Raw genomic sequence first — 17290 nt, 5'->3', positions numbered from 1 at the left:
AATTACATTTTAGATTGATTAAAGGTTAATTAGGACTTAAATAATTTCAATTTTATTATTTAATTTTCAGGTTAATTAATGATGATTGTTTATATTAGTTGATTCTTTAATTATTAATTTCAATTTGTTAGTCTTTTACGTTCCATTTCGACACTAAAAAATTTAAAAATATGAATCTTGTCTATGACTAGTGCCCTTTTTATTTCCGTTGCATTCTTCCATTCAGTATACATACCACCACTTTTATTTGTGAAACTTTTCACCATTTTATACCAGTTTGAATTTAAACAACTTTTCTCGAGGAGAAGATTTAGGAATTTTATTCCTAATTATTACACGACATCCTCCTGCACTTGGGATAGCATTTGTGCTACTCATATTATAGTGAGTCATTGGTTTGAGAAATAACCCTTCACACGCTTGGATAGGTATCTGGGAGGCAAAAAAATGGATGATGTAAGGGTGTGGATGGCGGATTGGGGATGAAATGACTGCCAAAATATGGAAAGACCCTTGGATCCCAGGTCATCAAGCTTTGTTGATGGAAAATATAGATATCAGGGCAGAGTTGAGGGAGGACATAGTGGAGAGTATTATTGACAACAATACTCGATGGTGGCAGGTAGAGAAGATAAGTGCTCTCTTCAATCCAAGTGTAGCTTCTAAAATTTTGAAAATTATGATCTATCATGGAGAGCAACCTGATAAATGGGTATGGACACATGAGAGGAGTGTAAAATTCAGTGTTATTAGTTGTTACATATTTTTCAAAGAGAGAATAAATGGAGGTTCAAGGGAATGCTCCAATGCAAGCAAAAAACATGCTCTTTGGAATGCTCTTTAGGAGATGAATGTTCCTAATAAAATTAAGGTGTTTGCATGCAAAGCTTGTAAATAAGGTTTACCTACCCAACACAATTTGCAAGGGAGACATGTGCCTACTGAAGGATCTTGTTGTTTCTGCAAACTAAGGTTAGAAGATCCTCCTCATGCTTTGTTTTACTGTCATACAATTAGAGCTTGTTGGGTCCAATATGTACCTTTTATGGGAAAAAAATGGAAGAGGATATGACTGTAATGGAGATAGTTTTGAAGGTGCTAGAAGAAGGTGGTGCAGGGAATTTATCTTTATTTTTCTCTATTGCATGGGATTTTCGGTGGAGAAGAAATAAGATGGTGCATGATAAGCAAAGTATTGAACTCAAGCAGGAGATTGAAAATGCTCTTTCTTTATCAAGGAGGTTTATAGAACTTAAACAAGTGCCTAAAGCCAAGACTAAAGAGTTCTTCTACTGGAAACCTCCACCTCCAGATTTTCTGAATCTTAATATTGATGGAGCAGTGTTTGGTGAACTTCAGAGGCCTGATGTGGGAATTGTTCTCAGGGATGCTAACAGTGAAATTGTTATGGCAGCTAGTAAAGTGGAAAATGCAGTGAATGATCCTAAAGCAATTGAGTTACTAGCAATTTTGAGAGGTTTACAGCTTTGTGCAAACATGGGTATACAAAAGCTAATCATCAAGAGTGATTGTTTGCTGGTTGTGTGAGCTCTTCAAGAAGATATTGAATGTGCAACTTATGTTGGATACTCTATTGTGTGAAATTAGGAAACTCCAACTATTGTTTGGTGAATGTCTAGTTGAACATGTTTATAAAGAAAGAAATGTGACAACTCACTAACTTGCTCAATATGCTTAGAATGTTGAAAGCATAATTATGAAGTTGGATAATTTTCCAAACTTCATTTTTAAAGCTATTTGGCTTGATAAATGACTATAACTTTCTATTATTAATGATAATGTTCTTTTTCTATAATAATAAATTAATTAATTAAAAAAAAAAAAAACCCTTATTGTTCAATGCATCTTGAACTCTTGGTCCCTTGGAGGGACTATTTCATTTGTAATAGATTTTTCATTCTTAGAGTACTCAAATTATTTGTAATAATTTTAGATTAATTTGTAATATTTTTTAACTTTTAATTATAACCTTTATTCAAAGATTGAAATTATTTTTAGATTAATTTGTAATAATTTAAAACATATTGCGGGTTTGATACGCATGTATTTTTTTTAAATGAGCCATTTCTGGACCCACATGGTTGCGAAACGGCCCCTAAAACACGTTGCAGGCTTTAAAAATGATTATGGGCTCGCCTAAACATAACTGGACAGCCATGGGCCAATCGGAACAACCCCCCCCCCCCCCCCCCAAGTCGAGCGGGGTCCAGGTGGAGGAGATAAAAATAGGCCCCCAGCCTAGGCAGGTGGCGGGGATGGCTGCCCACCCACCCACATAGGGCGGGTAGCAGCCGCTATGACAAGAATTAACTATTCATGTAATGGTCACAATATTTTGAAATAATTCATACAAAATAAGCCCACTTTTTTCCTACCTCATCTCCATTTATTCCAACTTCCCAAAAATTATTCAACTCAGCCTTCTTCTACCCTTATCTTCTAAACACCTCATATAGAGCGATACCACCATTTCTTGGTCTCGGTAAAAGGTTATTTTATTCAGCATAGCCATAATATCGGCACATAGTTTGTATAAGCAAAATTGCAAAGGCGCACAATAACATAGATTGCTGCTGAAAGTTGAAAAGGCAAGAGCAGTTTACAGAATTTATCTTGATTGCCAGGGATTATCTCCATAGTAGTAAGCAGTACCAAGCATCAGTGCTACTGTGGCACCTTGTGCAACCACACGAGCTCTCATTAGTAGCTGACCCAATTGAGAATTGCCTTGCCTGAAACTTATTAAGCCAGCCGTTAGCACCCCAGCAGTCATCAGTGCACCCGCAGTATTTACATCCATCAATGAAAACAGACGTACTAAGGATTCATTGGATAGATGAAAGCAGAGCGTGAGAAAAATGTTGTTGAACTTCAGAGTCTCAGCTTAACTCATAAAAACTGACAATAGTGATTGCATGTACATTTAAAAGGTCTCTTATAAATCCATTTCATCTAACCCAAGAAAACTCGTGTAGCAGTAATATTACAAGACCAACAAGATAGTCGTTTATTCCTTTTTCTCTTTTAGAAATATGGATTAACCTCACCTTTTAGTAATGTGGAATGGATTAACCTCACCAAAAAGAGGGTGAGGGACAAAATAAAAAGATTCTTTTATGGAAACAAAAAAAAACTTTACAAAATAGAAAAATGGATAAATGGTATGCACAACAGCCATGATAAATGGCTGCTTTGACAACAGGGAACAATCAATTGGAAGGTTTAGGGACTTCTTCTATCATACATTGTTACTTTGGCCTTCAGACATTGTATTGAATGGGACTAGCTTTAATGACTTTCTATACTGTTTTTCACAGCACTCAGCTTGTAATTAGGTTAATCTCTTATATACTCCCTGTGTACCTGAGCTATACCTAATTACATGGATTAATAAAGAATTTTTTACTTATCAAAAAAAAAAACAACCATGGTGATGGATTCTCACCTTTCCTCACAGGAAAAACCAGGAGGAAACATAAAGAATAGACAAAAGCAACAGTTGGCCTGTAATATCTTCGTGTCCAACTAAAAATAAATTAGGAAAATATATAATTTTACCACCCAGGATACGTCGTGTACGGACCCCCGAACCCATTTTTCAAACCTCAGTTATTTATGTTTAAACTTTAAAGTAACATTGGTAGTCCTAAAAAAATTCTTGGAAGTCTCATTAAGGTACCATTACCACATCAACAACCTTTCTGAAAGTCACCTATGAAACCCGCTTTGAAGTCTCTTGCCAATTCTTTCAAAAGGCCAACCCCATAGCTTCCTATTGAAGCTCTTAGAACACAATTTCTCTCGAGAAACCTATACTTCCATACTAGAAGCTATCTCCACAAACTTTCATTAACCAATCTCTGACGTATTTCATCACAAGAGCTAGAGTCATAGACAACCAATCAAGAGAGAGTGAATGAATAATGCCACTCCCCCTAGGCAAAGAAATGGTACCTTAATGAACAAGATCATACCTACAAGGAAAAAGGAAAAAATGGTGGGTTTTGAGGCATGTGGATCGAGATTGTATGAAACAAGTGACGTGTAATTCAAAAGAGAGAATAACTCAATGGAAATCCATGCACTCGGATGCTTAAAGCATTAATCTTCAAAATGGTGTCAAGTTGTTGATAACAAACATGAGGATGAAACAAATTTTCTTGCATTCCTAATACACAAGAGGCAACATATTCCCCAAGAGAGAAACTTCTTGGTTTGTTTTCACAAACTATCTCAACTCATCTTATCATTACAACTTTCACAAATCCCAACATAAAATAAAATAAACAATTCAACTTTTTTAAATTTCAAAACAAAAAATAATATTCTAATAATATTTTATTCAACTTTCAACTTTAATTTCAACTCATCTCATTTCATTTGTGAAAACAAACCAGGATGACAGCCTTTGCACTCAAAAGTGGAGAGTCCTATAGAACTGGCCAGGACCAGTTCTAACATTGATACGCATGTAACAAATGCAGCCAAAACAAGAAAAACAATCCCATACCCAGATGAGATCGAATGAATCTGCCCCCACTTCTGTTAGAACCAAAAAACTCAATTCCCACCAGTTAAAATTTAGCAGAGGCCAACATCTCAGCCAAAACTCTTTCATTTTCCTCTTTGTTAAGGAAACACAGATTAATATAAGGAAAAAAAATTGAGAAAAATTTTACATAAATATGGGGCATCGAAATTAACAAAGATCAAATATAATAATCAAACGACGTAAATGTGGAAAGTAGAAAAATATTGAGATATAGAAAATGAAAATGGGGGTTTACCAATAGGGACAAGAGGGTTCCTGACGCGCTTCTTCTCCTCGAAAAGTCCTTCCATTTTGGGCTCCGCCGTACCCATCTTCTCCGATCAAATAACCTTACCAACGGCTTAGACCCAGAAAAAACCAACAGATTATTGAGTCGCAGGTATCCAGAAATACAAATAATCTGCAAAATGCGCAATTATTATAGCAAGTAAAAACCGGTGGTTATTAGGAATTGCAACGTAGCTATCTGGTCCTCTGAACCTCCAAGTAGCAAATGAATGGCTCAAGTTTACAAGAGTAAAACGAGGTTTTGAATTTGAATATTATAAGGAAAAGCCCAGTTCTACCGACAATACGCGCCGATTGTAGTACCGATTGCAGGGTGCTTTTTCATATATAAATATATATAAATATATATATATATAATAATTAAAGAAATATTTTTTAATAATTTTGTAAATTTTTATAAAAATATTTAAAGCTATGTTTAAAAATAAGACAAAAAAATATGAAATTGTTACGAAACTTATTGAAAAATGAGAGAGTTTCAAGAGATTGAGAGAGAACGAGAGAGGAGATTCTCTTATTGATCTGTATATAATATAACATCAATAGACCCATATATATATGGTTATAAAAGAGACTATACTTTTGACGACTAACACTATGCGTTTGACGGCTAGTTAAATGTGGTTATACAATTCAAGATGGTTTATAACACTTCCCCTTTGGATGACCATATTTAAAGAATATGTCTCGTTAAAACCTTGCCAAGGAAAAATCCTGTGAGAAAAAACCAATAGCGAAAAAAAAAGAGTACAATATTCATGCGAACCGCCAAATGCTTTAGGATTGCCTCATTAAAACCTTGCAAAGGAAAACTCAGTGGGATAAAATCTTAGCGAAGGAAAAAGAGTACAATCAGCACAAGTCTTCAAGACATTATTTCCCCTTAAAAGTGTATGATAACAGGTCTTCAAACCTCCGCATTCCAATGTTCTGTATAATCTTCTTAACTGTTGCAGTTGGTAATGCTTTAGTGAATAAATCTCCAGATTATTACTTGACCGTATCTTCTTGACATCAATTTCACTTTTCTTCTCATGAATTGCAATAATTTTCTTGTGTGGATCTGAAAGATAACTCGCATCTGTACATCCAACTAACTGTGGACTTGATCCATGTTGATAAAATAATCACAACTGGATCTTTCTGCTCATCACTACTCTTCTGAAATTGTACTCTTCTTAAGTTCTTGTAAATAACACAGTTAGTAGAGAATTCATCAACATTAAACCGCTAACCTCCTTTTTCAATAAAAACAGTGGCCAGCTTTTTAGATTAGACAAGCACCGCGAATTTTCAACTCTTCTGTAGGTGTCAGGCGTGCTGTCAGGCGCCGCAGAGCTATGAAGTTATATTTCGTCTCTTTTCTCTTGCTTCACGAGATATGTTGTATCATAATTTTTTCTATAAAAGAGATATTCAGCTTATCTTCATTCGCATCTCATCTTCTTCACTTTTTTGTAATCATACTGCAATTTTACTCTGCAATCTTTTTCTGCATTCTTATCCTGCAATCTCTCTTTGCAATAGCTCAGCAATCTTTTCAGGGTCAATATATGAGGTATTCTACACCTCATTTATCAGTTGTTCCTGCTTCTACCACAGGTGCTATCATGCAATATAATGATCTGACTAATAAGTTAGATAATGAAGTTATCTATGAGCTTGTGAGTCTCGGTACCCGATACTCATCATCCATTGTCGCATTTTCTCAGCGACTGCAATCTAGAACTTGTGGAGTTGACAAACTCCACGAGAATATTGCTATATTTCAGCGACTTCTTCTAGAGTCCAACATGAAGATAGGAGCAATAAAGTAAGAGAATAAGAATTTAAAATCCTTACTTAAATCTTCTTTTCGATTGCCTACCCCTTTAGATAGGGATGCCATGCAGATTCTTGAAAAACAAGAGCGTTTGAAGAATGAGGCAAAGTGCCTCAAATTTCTGTAATTCTTGCTTCAAGATAATAAAATAATATTTCACAAATATTCATATTTGTGTTTCTATCTTCTGTTAAATGTTTTGTGTGCTTCCCTTTTATTTCTTCTTTAATAATGCATACTTCTTATCACACCCATAATATGAATCTGAAATACTAATTGTATTTAAAAGATGGTATTTCAGAACTAATAATATCATCCATCTTCCCCTTGAAACTTCAAGGGTTTCAGATTGATATTTTAAATATGTGCAGTTTTCATGAGCTCTTCTGGAATCTCAATGACATTTAAATCATATATATAAACTGTAATAATAGCTTGTTTCCATTTGCATTTGGATTGCTTTAGATCATATAAGGATCTTTGAAACTTGATAGAATACATATTTCTAGATGTATTCATATTAGAAGTTTCAGGCATTTTCTATCCTTCAGAGATTTTCATATATATATCATGATCCAATGATCCATATAAATATACAGTTAATTATGCATATCCAAACTCTTGGTAACTTTCAAGCTAATAAAAATCTCAATATGATTTCAACTACTTTAAAAGCATATCAATACTGTTTTTTCAAGAAATTAACTTGTAATTTCTATATCACATCTTCATATTAAAAGTTTCAGGCTTTTTATATCATATATATAAATATCCACTGATATTTAACAAAAATCACCTCTTTAGGTGTTTGGACTTCAACTCTATATTTATCATATTTTACTTAGTGATATCAATTCTGCAGGAATTGAGAAACTGACTTGTGATTTATATATCACATTTTTATTTCCTTTCTATAAATATCCACTAACATTCAACAAGCATCACCTCTTTAGGTGTTTGGACTATAAGTCCCGATGCATCATATTTTACTAGTGAATCAATTCTGCAGGAATTGTTTCTTTCAAATTTGGCCAATATTTTACGCCGTATTCTTCAACGGTGCTTGATTCACTTTCTTCATTATTTCTGGTAATGTCAATTGCCATCTCATATGGAAATACGTTGTCGACAACGATTTTATTTTTCTCCATAATTTCTCTATTACTCATGAAATGTATCGAGATCTCGTTATTTTCAGGTACCTGTCCCTCTTCAAGGGAATACATTTTCATGAAAAACCTCTTCAGGAGACACTCTTCAGGAGATTTACATAGGAGAATTTTATACAGAAAATTTGTATGGACTTTATTGCTTATTCTGTGGGTATGGCCTCTTTATGAGCACCAAATTATTTGTGCCTTTCTCTTTTGAGATGCTTTATCTTTTGTATCAATAAGTCTCACATGCCTTTAGACATGTCTTTAGACTGCTGAATTTCTTAATTGTCCTACAGGGACTTCAATCCTCGCTGGGATTTCAGCAGCTAGAATATGAGATATTTTTTATCTTATTGCATCCAAAATTTAATTATCATCTGAACTTTCAATTCACATATGATAATTAAGATAATGTCGAATTATTTCATCTTATTTGTTTCAAACAAATTTTTCTTTCCACTTCTGGTGGTAAGATTTTATAATAAAAGAATCTTCTAGTTCTTTTATGGACGTCCATATGAAAATCATTCGACTTATTGGAATTGATTTTGGATGATCAAGATAACCATGAAAAGATACAAATATTTTGAATCATATCACCTTTTTGATACATCATAATATTTGATTCAATAATTGTATAATATCATCTCAAAGAGAAAGCTTATAGCTTTTCCAATACGAGCTTCTGGCCCGAAAAGATATTCATTATCACGTCCAATCTCTTAGTTTCTTTGAATGACACGCATCATTCTTTTCATTTCAGGGAATAGAATGATATAAATTCATTATCATTCACTTCAGGGAATGATGTAGATCTAGTAAGACGTGACTAATGATTCTTAACAAAAGCTCATTATTTTACTCAGTCACTGAAAGACATGATACAAATTTAGAATATATTGTGAACGTTTGCATTTCATATTGCTACTTCAGGAGCATACTCGATATTGCTACTTCAGGAACACATTTGAGACGTTCATTCAAATATATATTCTTTCCACAATTTCAATTATGCAACTTCAGGTGCATAAATCATAGAGCTTTTGGTACACGTATCACTCATTTAAACTATGAGATACTCAAAAACTATTATTGATTTAGGGCGATCCTTCAGGGATGCTCCATTTCCATTCTTAGATAAATCATATTATCAATAATTTATAACAAGTATAAAAGAATAAATAAAACTTGTATCTAAACTATGTAAATAAACATAGAATTTATCAAATAATAATAATGAATATAACCATAAATATTCACCTCAGCAATTGTAAATAATATATTAAAAACTTACTTGAAGTTGAATATTATTAACTTCAGAATTATCAGAAATTTGAAGTAGAAGATCATTTAATCTTATCATGATACATGTGATCTCGGTCTTCAAATCTCGTCTCGCATAGCTGTTGACTTTAATCCTCCAACGTAACCAAATGCTTTATTCCTCCCACCTGCTTTCTATTCCTCGCAAGTTGTTTGAATAAAAAAACAAAAATAGTAAGGGTGCCATGTGTTTCTAAAAGTAAATCCGTCCCAAATGAAAAAGGGGAAGAAAACTTTGCTTTTTGATTTGGAAAAAGCTCCAAACGTTTTTCCCAAGAGTCACGTGAATGTGTCTCCATTTCATTTTGAAAAGAAGCCAAAAACCTGTTGCCCCACTTTTCTTTTTCTTTGTCTTGTGAGTCACTTTTAAAGACTTTGTTAAAAAGTCTTAAAGTCTTATCCCTACTTTTCTAAATGGGTTCCAGTAGCCACAATGGCTCAGGCAAGTCTGAACTGAAACGCACTCACAACATAGCAAAAAGCCGTGATTTGAGGAAAGATATTAGGGAGGATTTGGACCAAATATAGAAAAGAACTTCTTCATTAGTGTTGCGGAATCGGCACAAGCGAAATCTTCTTCAGCTTCTCCGTGTTCCTGAAACCTGCAAAAGTAATAATCATTACCAAACGAAGCTCTGAAGCCTTCCTCTAGATCTGAGGTTGGGTTCCAGGCAATCATAGCTCCCCAGTCATGGCTGACCAAGAAGACCTGCTCCTTTAGGCCAACCAGCCCGACCGTCCGTTCGCAGCCATCATGAAGGGCTGGGTAGAGCCACCTGAGAGTCCCGAACAGGACCCCCCTTCTGAGCTCTCCCCGAGATGATCCACTGGTACAGCCGGCACCTCTTGCTTTAAGTCTTAAAAGCCAACTCCGAGTACATAAGTACCGACGAAGAGGAACAACATGCTGAGACCCAGAAAAAAATCCTCCCATGTTGCCGTCCGATTTCCCCTTTATTCTCTGTCATTGATTTTGTTTGCACACCGGCCAACGTAGAGATGAAACGAAGTCTCTATTTGCAGCAAGGAAAACCAAGTCCTTTTATACAAAAGACCAATTCTTATGTAAATTAGAGATGCATCTGCCGGATCTATTTTTATTGGATCTATACAACTGCAGAATCTCTGCGGTCTGTGATGACTACTGCATACGTATCGTCTGGTCAACTTTAATCGTTGAGCCTCAAACTGTATCAAGCCAGGGCCAGAGCATGCTCGCCGTAAGACTATAACTGCCATGGACGTCGTCTATGCTTTGAATCGGCAGGGCAGGACCCGTTATCGAGCAGCACCGAGCTGCAACTCCTTCCTTATTCGCCAATACCCAGAATAAACCGGAGGATCCGAGCGTACGGGACGGCTGCCAATGGAAACTCACAGATCATCTTGCTGGATGCTCAGGAGAAACTAAAAAGAAATTCAACGGAGGAAGCCAACGAACAAGCACACAGATCTGAGAAAGGAGAGAAAAAAAACTAGACGATAGTCCGTGTTCAATATATGTTTCGGCTTGCAGTTTCACCTCCAACTTTCACTTTTTCCGAGGAAGAAAATGGAATTGGAAAAGAGGAGGAAGATCACGAGAATCGTGCTGATAACGTGTTATGAAACTTATTGAAAAATGAGAGAGTTTTAAGAGATTGAGAGAGAACGAGAGAGGAGATTCTCTTATTGATCTGTATATAATATAACATCAATATACCCATATATATAGGGTTACAAAAGAGACTATACTTTTGACGACTAGTACTATGTGTTTGACGGCTAGCTAACTATGCTTTTGACGACTAGCACTATGCGTTTGACGGCTAGTTAAATGTGGTCATACAATTCAAGATGGTTTATAACAGAAATTTACATGTTTCAGATTTTCAGTGGTGGACATACCCATACCGTCCCTATTATTTAAAAAAAAAAACCACAATTATAATGGTCAACAAACAGCCACAGCTACTCCACTCCATGTTTCCTTTTTTTTTTTCAATAAAAAGAGTGGAATACACAAGATTTTAGAGAGGTTGGATGGATCGAAATAGATGGAGGAGCCTAGAATCTAAAGTTTTACTATTTATTTGTAAGGATGTAATAGGTCTGGTTTTAGATAAAATTTAGAATCAAATCAGTACGCGCCGGTTTTATATTTTTCGAAACCGATTATACACCGGTTATCCTTCTAAACTAGTATTCCAGTTTTACTCGTTTCCGATCCAATTTTTCAATTTTAATATAGACCCTCTGCTTGTCCTCTTGACAGCAACGGCCAAGGAGTTGATTTTAATAATATTTCTATGCATAATATTGATGAATTCTCTGATGATTCCTTAATTCAAAAAATTGATTCAATCCAAAATAATTTTCAGGATCTTCAAATTGAAAGACCTGAACTTGCCAGGCTCTATTCAAAAGGACCTAACTCCATAGGTCTAACAAAGAACTGGTACTCTAGACCTACTCTCCCTGATTTACAGTATGAAGAAAGAGGTTTTCAAAACCAATTCTCCATATCTGCTGATCATATATATGAATGGAATACTACACCGCAGTCGATTACTACATTCGGTAAGTCTCTAGATTCCCCGTGTTCCCGTGTTAGCTGGTGTTAGGCTTGTGAGGGATTTAAAGGAATTGAACTATTGTTGCTTTGTTGTTGTGACCCAACGGTATGTGCGAGTCCTACAGCTAGGAAAGGGTAAAGACTTAGGTCTAGGAAGGACCAGAGTTTCGTTTCAGATTTTACCAAGATGAGCAAGTTGTTTAGATCTAATTTATCTATTAGTTTCAGATCAGATTTGCCACCTGATATTATTAATGAAGAAGATTGTGTAATCGAAGAAAATGATTCGATCAGTGGCATCTGCCAAAGATTAACACTGATTCTCTTTATCACCGTACCTGGGTTCAATCTAAATTCAACAGTGAGTTCAAGGTAAAAACCGTTGAACAAACTTTTGCTGTTTCAAAAACACACGAACAATGTGTTTTCTTTCAAAAGAAAATGATTAATTCTTTTAAAGAACAAGGATTTAAATTTATACATATTGCTTCAGTTCAGATTGCTATCCAACCTTTAATTAGAAAAGTATTAATGCTTTGTTATTTTATGCTTACGTGATGAAAGATTCAAAAAATTTGATGACAGTTGTGACATCTTGTTTTTACGTATATTTTCACTGAAAGAGTATTTTAATTTATTGTATTTTAATTGGTTTTATTTTAGTTTGATGTGGTGGTTAATTTATTTTAGTCATTTTATGGTTTTTAAAATTGTTTTCGTCGAATCAATTTTTAGATTTCAGAGATGAGGATTGGACCTCATTTCTTTTTCCATCTTTTCTTTTCTCTTTTTCTTTTTCCCTTTTTCATTTTTTTCTTTTTTTTTTCCCTTTTATTCTTTTCTTCTTTCTTTCTTTTCTTCTTCTTCTTTTTCCTTCCTCCCGTGCGCGACCTGCTCTCTCTCCATCTCTCCCCGTCGCCTTCCGATTGTGCAGCCCAGACCCGATGCTCGCCAGCGACGTGGCCGGCACCGCCCCTACTGATCAACCCCCCTTCGGCCGACGCACCACCCCACCAAAAACCAACCTCTCCCGTGCCGCCGTTAACCCCCTAGAGCACATCTAAGCCGCACGGCTTTTGCCCTTTTCCGGCGCCGTCACTCCACCTCAGGCCACCACCTCTTCACCACTTCATCACCTACCTCTTACCGTCCTAACCCGCCCATTTCTGGCCCCGAACCGTTGCTGGAGTAGCTCCCACGAGCTCAACTCCGATTTCCTCCTTTCGCTTCCACCACCACCCACGGCCAAAACTCACTTCCATTAACTTCATAAACATCTCTAGACCATTCCCTATCAATTTCATGTCTTGGTTTGTCTCCGTTCAAAAGTGGGTATTTTACAACCCACGGCCACAGTGTAAAATACATTATTACGTTACTTTTCCTCCGCCGTTTGCAACATCGTGATCCTTCGAAAAATACCTTATAGAGCTGTAAGTATTTTCCAAACTCTATTTTAGATTTAAATATATTTTTGCTCTTACAATAATTTATCTGACTGGTTGGTTGATTATGGACCGAGTTCGAAGAGTTCGGGGGTCGGTGGATTGAGAACGGAGTTGCTTGGTTTTGTTGTTTTTGTGATTGGTTGAATGTTTTGTATCTTGAGGTGTGTATTGCATGTAGGTGCATGTGTTGGAACATGAAAACTGGGCTTTCAAGCGAGAAATGCTTTTGGTATATATGAACGATTGGATTGATTGGTTTATGTCAAAGGCACGTGTAGGGATAGTGGTAAACAGAGACGGTGGTAAAATCCCGCCTATGGTTCCCACCTACGGTGGTAAGCAGGGACGGTGGTAGAATCCCGCCTGTGATTCCCACCTACGGTGCACGCATAGGGACGGTGGTGAGCAGGGATGGTGGTAGAGTCCCGCCTGCGATTCCCGCCTACAGTGCTCTGATGGTCTAGTTTTTGGGCTATTATCGAGGATAATGACGAGGTTATGTTTAAAGGATATGTTTTGAGCCAAAATAGGATTTTGGCGTGCATGGAAAAATGTGGTTTTATGGGATGTGTGCATTTGGCATTCTTTCATACATATTGTTTGAGTTTAATATATTTTTATCTTATGACGTTTGGATCTTTACTTACCTGCGGCACCATTTTGGTAGGGGTGTAAACCGATGCGTCGGCGTCGGTTTCGGCGTCAAACCGAAACCCCACCGACGTGGAAAAACGACACAAATCTCGACCGAAACCGGCCGGAGAATGGGGAGGAAACCGTCATCCTCGGTCTCGGCGTAACTCCGGTCGGTTCGTCGGCATCATCGGTTACTGAGGGAGAGAGAGCGAGAGAGGGTGATGAAGCCACGGTGAACCCGCGATGACTATTTTTTTTGAGAGAGAGAGAGAGATAGAGAGAAAGTGAGAGAGAGAGAGAGAGAGAGAGAGAGAGAGAGAGAGAGAGAGGAGGGGGGCGACGGAGTTGGCCTTGCGTGTGCCTTGAGAGAGAGAGAAAGCGAGAGAGAGAGAGGAGGGGGGCGGCGGCGACATTGATGTGTTAAAGAAGTTAAAGAAGAGAAACGGGAAAGAAGAGAAAGGTGTGTTAACCCTAGGGTTAAACGGCGCCATTCTTTTTATTATTTTTTTCAAATACTGAGTCCTAAAACGACGCCGTTTCACTTAAGTTTAAGTTAAATGTCGTCGTTCCATAAGTGATGTTTTTAACGCACAAGCTTTAAACGGCGTCGTTCCACTTAAATGAGTGAAATAGCGCTGTTTAGATAAGTATATTTTTTTAAAAAATATAAATATAAATAGTCAGCCGGTTCAGCGGTTTTTAGGGGGGTGAAGCGCTGCCGAACCGACCGACTACGGTTTTGCATAAATAACACCGACGGCCGACCGGTTCCCTGCCGGTTTCGGCTGGTTCCGTGCGGTGGCAGTCGGCGGCAGTCGGCGGGATTGGTTCCTGTACAGCCCTACATTTTGATACCATAGATTTTGATGCAGAGATCGAGGAGGAGGAAGAGGCTGAGCCCGAGAGGCGGCTCCGCCGGAGTATTGATTTGGAGTTTATGCCTTGTAGTTTGGTTTGAAACAATATTTGTGGCTTGTAATATTTTATTATGTATGTTTTAAACGGGTTTGTATTAAACAAAGAAAAATTCTGGTACTTAGTTATATGACTTTGTTTATCCGCTCCGTGTTTTCTTTTGCATACTTGTTGCATGTACACACACTTGGCACTTGGCTATAGGGTGGTGACCCGTGTTGTCATCATCCCGACGTCTCAATTTCCACGTGTCCATACATGAGATTTGGGGGCGTCATAACAATGTTCTAGGATTAGTTCAGACTTCTCTTATGGAATGACCTGTTCATTTTGATTGCTATCCTGATTTAACTGTTGACTTGTTTGATGAAAATGTTTTATCTGTTTTAACTCTGAATATTTTAACATCTGGCTTTGATATGGTAACAGGTAGTAGACCTATTGCTTTGGTTTACCAAATCCATTACCAAGTCTTAAGTACTAGCCTTGACCCAAAGGCTAAGATTAAGTCTCCCAAAAACCAGACCCTTCTGATGCATAGCTCAACTTCAAATGCTAACATCAGAACTCCCAAGATGCTCTTTCGAAAAGATATTGACCTACCAGAAGAATGGATCCTTAAACAAGAACTTCCTCCTGCTAAAGTTCTTCAAGAGGACTTCAACATTAGTTATATTCAGCAGTATCTTGATTGTACTGTAAAGATTTCTTTTGACCGACCTTTGATTACTAATGAAAGAAGAAATTCTTTTGCTAGTTCTAGATCTTCTTTTAACTCGGGCCAAGATTAGAGAGATGAAAATCTCAAAAGATACTTGAGGGATCCTAAAGATTCTACTTGTCCGATTTTGATTATGGAACTTCCTCAGAAGGAAAATCCCTTTATTTCAGATTTAAAGTTATAAGGAATTTCAATTGATTCATAAGTTACTTCTGCTTATTATTCAACCAAGGACGATCTTAAGTCCAAGGAAAAATGCATAAAGGAAGAAGTTGGTGAAGACACTTCCTCTTTATCACCAACAGCTTCTGATATAGTTGCTCTTGTTCATCACCAATTAATGGTGCGTGACAAAGCACTTGATTTTTTCTATTTAATGAATTCGATTCTGAAGAAAACCATGATAAACGAAAAACATATCATGCGACTTTTTCTATTCCTAAGAAACAGAAGATTAGAAGAAGATGGAAAGAAAAGATGTATGCTCTCAACAAGCATATACTTTTCTTTGATTTTCTAGAAAATCATTATGCTTCAAAGGATGATTCAAATAATTCTTTAAATGTTTTAAAAACTAGTTTTACTAAAGAAGAAGGCAGGATGTTGTTAAAACAAGCTACCCTCCTTTAGAAACCATCCTTGTTTCAGTAAAAAATTATAAAGTCAAGGCTTCACCTTTCAGGATTTCAGATCCTGATCCAAAAAACAATGCTTTTTGTGAAACAAAAAAGATTATTAAACAAAACAATTTTATCAATCAGACCCTCCATACAATAGGTCAACAACTTGACCGTATAGAGGATAAGGTTGAAAAACCTGTTTTAGAAAAACCTACCTTTACTAGTTTAAAAATGGTTGAAAAACCTTTGGTTATTTTACCAGAGAACAGGCCAAAAATTGATCTCAAACCGGCTAGTACTTTGGATAAAAATTGATCAACTGCTTGCTCAAATTAAGCAAGAACGATCAACTGCTTAACAGGATCTATTCAAAATGACCTAACTCCATAGGTCTAACAAAGAACTAGTACTCTAGACCCACTCTCCATGATTTACAGTATGAAGAAAGAGGTTTCAAAACCAATTCTCCATATCTGCTGACCATATGTATGAATGAAATATTGATGGATTCTCTGAACAAGAAATCTTCAATAGTTTAAATCATATGTCTATGGTTGCCAATGCGTACATTAACAATAATCTCAGAAAAACTGAGATTGTAAACATTTTGACCACCGGTTTTATGGGTATGCTTCAGGATTGGTGGGACAAATATCTCATAGAAGAAGCAAGGGAAACCATCAGAAAGGCTGTTAAGCATGATGACAAAGGTTTACCCATTTTTTACCAAACCAAAGGACAAGGAGTCCATGATAGTGTCAAAACCCTAATTTATACCATAGTTAAATATTTTGTTGGAACCCCTTTCAACATTACTAACCGAATTTCCAATTATTTGAATAACTTGATATGCAACAAAATGTCTGATTATTGTTGGTATAAAGATGTTTTTATGTCTCGTATTATGGTTAGAGATGATTCACAAAAACCTTACTTGAAAGAGAAATTCATTGATGGATTGCCTCAATTGTTTGCCATTAAGGTTAAGGGTTCACTTACTGATGCCTCGGGATTTCTAAACTATGATAATTTGACTTATGGAGATATCATAAGTACCATTCAGAAACTTGGTATTAGTATGTGCAATGATCAAAGGATACTTGCGCAACAGATGAAAGATAGAAAGAAAGCCAAATATGAGATGGGAAACTTTTGCGAACAATTTGGCCTTCCTCCTATTGCTCCATCTAAGCAGCATAAGAAAAGTTTTAAAAAGTTTTCTAAACCTCGTGG

The 17290-nt window shown here is 36.4% G+C and overlaps 2 protein-coding genes across 4 annotated transcripts; both read right to left on the bottom strand.

Moving 5' to 3' along the window:
* Positions 1-2494: 2494 nt before the first annotated feature.
* Positions 2495-5167, bottom strand: LOC122289021 (RING-H2 finger protein ATL48-like). 3 transcript variants are annotated; one of them, XR_006236075.1, is made up of 2 exons: positions 4809-5167; positions 2495-2759 (listed from the first exon to the last, which is right to left on the bottom strand). XR_006236075.1 is itself a non-coding variant. In XM_043095898.1 (2 exons), the coding sequence occupies exons 1-2, from the start codon at positions 4882-4884 to the stop codon at positions 2630-2632; spliced, it is 285 nt and encodes a 94-aa protein (XP_042951832.1). In that variant the 5' UTR covers positions 4885-5167; the 3' UTR covers positions 2495-2629. The 3 variants fall into 3 exon arrangements, 1 of the variants encoding a protein (XP_042951832.1); XR_006236074.1 differs by having other exon boundaries at positions 2495-2753; XM_043095898.1 differs by having other exon boundaries at positions 2495-2838.
* A 4498-nt stretch (positions 5168-9665) lies between these two features.
* Positions 9666-10097, bottom strand: LOC122289296. Its single transcript, XM_043096281.1, has one exon. The coding sequence runs from the start codon at positions 10095-10097 to the stop codon at positions 9666-9668; it is 432 nt and encodes a 143-aa protein (XP_042952215.1).
* Between the last annotated feature and the right edge of the window lie 7193 nt (positions 10098-17290).

The sequence above is a fragment of the Carya illinoinensis genome, chromosome 12, assembly GCF_018687715.1.
Source record: "Carya illinoinensis cultivar Pawnee chromosome 12, C.illinoinensisPawnee_v1, whole genome shotgun sequence".
Lineage (NCBI taxonomy): Eukaryota > Viridiplantae > Streptophyta > Magnoliopsida > Fagales > Juglandaceae > Carya > Carya illinoinensis.
This window is presented reverse-complemented; position numbering and strand designations above follow the sequence as displayed.